This window comes from Etheostoma spectabile, chromosome 19, assembly GCF_008692095.1.
Source record: "Etheostoma spectabile isolate EspeVRDwgs_2016 chromosome 19, UIUC_Espe_1.0, whole genome shotgun sequence".
NCBI classification, from domain to species: domain Eukaryota; kingdom Metazoa; phylum Chordata; class Actinopteri; order Perciformes; family Percidae; genus Etheostoma; species Etheostoma spectabile.
In genome coordinates, this window is record NC_045751.1 from 11461207 (window position 1) to 11465611 (window position 4405).

At 42.0% G+C, this 4405-nt stretch overlaps 1 protein-coding gene across 2 annotated transcripts in view; it reads left to right on the forward strand.

Annotated features, from left to right (window-relative positions):
- The window catches only part of ankrd46b (ankyrin repeat domain 46b), a 25021-nt gene that overhangs the window by 3741 nt on the left and 16875 nt on the right, over window positions 1-4405 (forward strand). The window contains exons 3-5 of one of the 2 annotated variants that reach the window (XR_004336470.1): window positions 766-924; window positions 1207-1441; window positions 1493-1556. Coding sequence is in view for 1 of the 2 variants with exons in the window: in XM_032544670.1 (XP_032400561.1) it covers window positions 766-924; window positions 1207-1423 (376 nt within the window). In the remaining variant the exon portion in view is untranslated. Of the gene's footprint in view, window positions 1-765; window positions 925-1206; window positions 1442-1492; window positions 1774-4405 lie in introns of those variants that run through there. The other variant, XM_032544670.1, reaches the window with a different exon arrangement.

Sequence of the window (4405 nt, forward strand, 5' to 3'; positions counted from 1 at the left end):
TGTGTGTGTGTGTGTGTGTGTGTGTGTTGATCAACTTGTTTGGCCACGGGTGCCAATCAGGGCTGCACAATGTGAGGAAAATAGCGATTATGTTTTGACTGATATTGCGATAGGATTCACAATATTGGATGTAATTATTGTTTTTGTATAGTTATTTTTATTTTCATTGAAAATTATTAACATTGTAAGAAATTAAAATGATTATAGTGTAGGATCTGTACCATCAAAGACTTTTTTCTTTAGTCTGTAGGAGACGATGTGTAGGCCGGACGTCTCTGCAGCACCACAACACTTCATTTCATTTTGCCTTTAACAAATACTGCCCCCTGTGCAATTTGGAAATTTCACTAGTTCATATGGCGATTTTGATACAATCGGGATTAATTGTGCAGCCCTATCCTATTTTTTAAATATTACATTTCTGACAATAGCAAGTCCCGATCCAATACTTGTATTTGCCTAGATAATAGAGCTGCACGCCGTTTCTGTGGTTACCAAAACAACTAAGTAACCAAAGTAACCGAAAGATGTCTTCAGCGTAATACATTTAACTCAGTGCAGCTAGCATTTCTTATAAAACTCGCATATAAAATCAACTTTTACTTAGAATGGTGTAGAATTGACTGACATAAATGATGATGGGTGTGTAGGTGTGTGTGGCACACGGCAGGTTATATTCGTGATTTCCTTTTCACGGAGTAGCAGGACTCGGAGCGCGGCTCCTGTGACTCTCTGATCTCTAACCGCGCTGTGTCTCCCTGACAGCAACCACAACGGCTCCACCCCTCTGGTGCTGGCGAAGAGACGCGGCGTCAACAAGGACGCCATCCGTCTGCTGGAAGGACTGGAGGAGCAGGAGGTGAAGGGCTTCAACAGAGGACCCCACTCCAAACTGGAGACCATGCAGATGGCCGACAGCGAGAGGTACACGTGGGGGGAGGGAAGGAGTGTGTGGGAGGAGTGGGAGGGACAGAAGAGTAAGGGTGGAGTAGGGGGGAGGGAATCACCAGACGCCTCCCGATACGATATCATCACGGTACATATGCCACGATACCATTATATTGCGATTTTAAACATATTGCAATATTCTCTGATACATTGCAATTTATAACCTTTTTTCCCAATTTCAAATTTTTCCCAATTTCAAATGACGTCCCCAAAAGGAAACTTTCTGGTCTGTAACAATGGTTTCTGTCTCCGTCCCAGTGCGATGGAGAGCCACTCCCTGCTCAACCCCAACCTGCAGAGCAGCGAGGGCGTCCTGTCCAGCTTCAGGACCACCTGGCAGGAGTTTGTGGAGGACCTGGGCTTCTGGAGGGTCCTGCTGCTGCTGGTGGTCATCGCCCTCCTCTCCCTGGGCATCGCCTACTACGTCAGCGGAGTCCTGCCTTTCTCCAGCAGCCAGCTGGAGCTGGTGCACTGAGCGAGGGCGGGGCGAAGTGTGGGGGGGGGGGGGGGGGGGGGGGGGGGGGGGGGGGGGGGGATGACGGAGAGATGCACGGGAGCAAAATATACACGAGAATTCTCTCAATACCAGAACAGAAATCCAGATTTTTGTTGATTGCAGCCCAGATCTGGTCTCATCTTGGTTTTACACAGAGAACATCATAATGTATTGTTAGTAAAGCAGTGACCCAAAAGAACAAAACTCACTTTCATCATTATTATTAACAGGAAGTGTGTCATGTCGTGCTAAAAACACGTGTTTAAGTATTGTGTAACATGTCCCTTTAAAATGAGATCCCCGTGGAAGCTGCTTTTAAAACAGAGAGAAACAGAGCAAGAGGAGCAAGACTCCAAATGGGACGCAGGATGAGGGGGGAAAAATGTAACACGGGGGAAAACACCAAGTCTCTGGTTTGTTTTAATGCGGTTCTAGAAAGACAGGTGTCCTTTAATTTCATCCATACTGTACGCTCTGTTACAAGCTGTTTGTTGCCAACATTTTCTATCTTTTATTTTCCTATTCCTCCCATCTTTCAACTGTTATTTATCAATTATGTCTGTATTTTTTCTGCACGCTGTATATTTTTCTTGCTTTCTTTGCCAGTTCCCTCCATCTCCTTTTGCAGCTGGAGCCGGTTTACTGTAGTTGTGATAACTGGAAGTCGATTCCTCGTGTTGCATCGTCTGCTGACGTAGAGAAGCTCCTCGGCTGAGTGCCTTGGTGAGAGAGAGAAGACATTCCCGTCAGAAGCACGCGGCTGTGATGCATTAATATCTGCCCTGTTGGTTGGAAACCTCAGATATGGAACCGTGTTTATAAACTGTGGGGTCATGGCACCAGATTATGACTTGATTTGTTGTATTTTTATTTTAATGTTCTTTGTAAACCGTGTTTTATATGTTGGAGGTTTTCCACCCGATGATTGTCTGTACGCTATAACACATTTGAAGTAAATCCTGATTTCATAATAACATGATGACATCATAATAACATCATGTTTATGACTCTAATCAACAAGATGACTCCCCGTGTTGTCAGATTTCGGATTTCTCTGCTAATCAGTGCATGAAAACACACACACACACACACACACACACACACAGCAGGTATTGTGGTTCAGAGGTTAAAGTAAGCATGTAGAACTCAAAATCCCAGTTTTAAAATATATGTAAAAATAAATAATGTCTTTAATTCATCGAGTGTGCTTCTTTAGGCATCCGTGCACGTTTGTATTATTCCCCAACAAGGTATCTGGGTTTAACCCTCGGGTTGTCTTCCCGTCAAAAATTCAAAATCATCACTTTTGTTGTGGCTTTTTAACTATGTTTTTAACTTTTTCTTACGTTTTTGTCCCTTTTTACATCACTTTTGATGCTTTTTTTGAAACTTTTTTGAAGTTTTCAACTTTATTGGCTTTTGTCTTACTGTTATTTTTGAAATTTATGGACAATAAACCTAAGTTTTAGGAAATTATACCTAATGTTTGAGTTAGAAAAGCAGAAATTAGGAATTATTGAGACTAAAATTAAAGGAATGGATGTTGATGATAATCACAGACTGGAATATGTCAACTTTTACTCAATACTATTTCAAAAACACTTCCATTTGTTTTTCAAACACTATAAAATTCAATTCAATAAGAAAATTAATGAAAGTAGAGATTTGTACTTGCCAGAGAGCGTTGGGTGGAATCAATCATGTTATTTTGGGGAATTAAAAAGAACATTGATATAGGACAACGGGTCAATTTGACCTGAGGACAACATGAGGGTTGAAGTGACACTGTGCCACATGTGGCTCTGCTTCCTGGAAGTGTGTTTCCGCTCCAAACTGCAGCTTTGTACACCTTTCATCGTCTTGTAAAGATGTAATGATCAGAAACATGCCTTCAGATATTACAGATAATCTTGTAAAAATGTATTTTAATGAATGAGAGAGTGTGAGGGTGAAAACCCCTCTCTGTCTGTTCAGGGCTACCATAGGCAGAGGATTAATAAACCTGGCACCAATGATCCCTTTCTCATGACTCCGGTGAGTCTCCCCGCCCTCCCACGTCACACTCTGAGCCTTAGTAAAAACACGTTCAGCGAAACATGGATGAAGGTTATGTTAAAGGATTTGGATCCCTATGAATATGTCTTCCTTTTATTTAATTTTTGGAACTAGCCTACTGTTCCTTTTCTTGCTTTAGAGAATGTAAACGGGAAGTTTTTTTATTGCCAATATTTGTTTAAATTCTGGCAAATTTGCGCCATTAGACGTTTGCCCAATCAACTATGAGCTGTTCCTCTCCCTGTGGAACACCCATGGGTGAACAGACAAACACCACTGGCCGCCTTGATCTCGTGAGGTTACCATCGCCCACGTGTGCATGACATCAGAGCAAGTCGGGATCAAGTCGGACACAAATCTAACCGCCGTGCAACAGGCGGGCGATCGATTCTGCGCAGACCTGGCTCATCTCCAACGAGCTTATTATTAATAATGACGCTATTATCACTCCTTGAGTGAGTCGAGTGCAGATATCAACGGATCAGCTGAAAAGAGGAACATACTGTACGTCGGCAACAGAGCAATCGTGGAAATGCAACGTCGGGGATATATAGGATGTAATGAGTGCATTCAAGGCTTATTGATGATGTATACTTTAATATCATCAGCGTATAGACATTTGGTATTTGTATGTATTTCTGTGCATGTGTAAACGTCCATTGTGTTTTCATTACATACTGTATGTGTGACCAGAGGATTGTGAGGAGGAAGAGGCGTAACATGTGGTATGTTATGCATCTTAGTAAATCTGGCCTTCAGAGTCTCGCATAAGTTAATCAATTTTAGATTTTTGGGGTACTTTTTGAATACACACTGAGTTGTAGATATTTATATCAATAGTGGTTTTGACAGATTTCCAACAGAACTAACACAGCTTCCTTTATCGTAACCTTTAACAAGATTCAA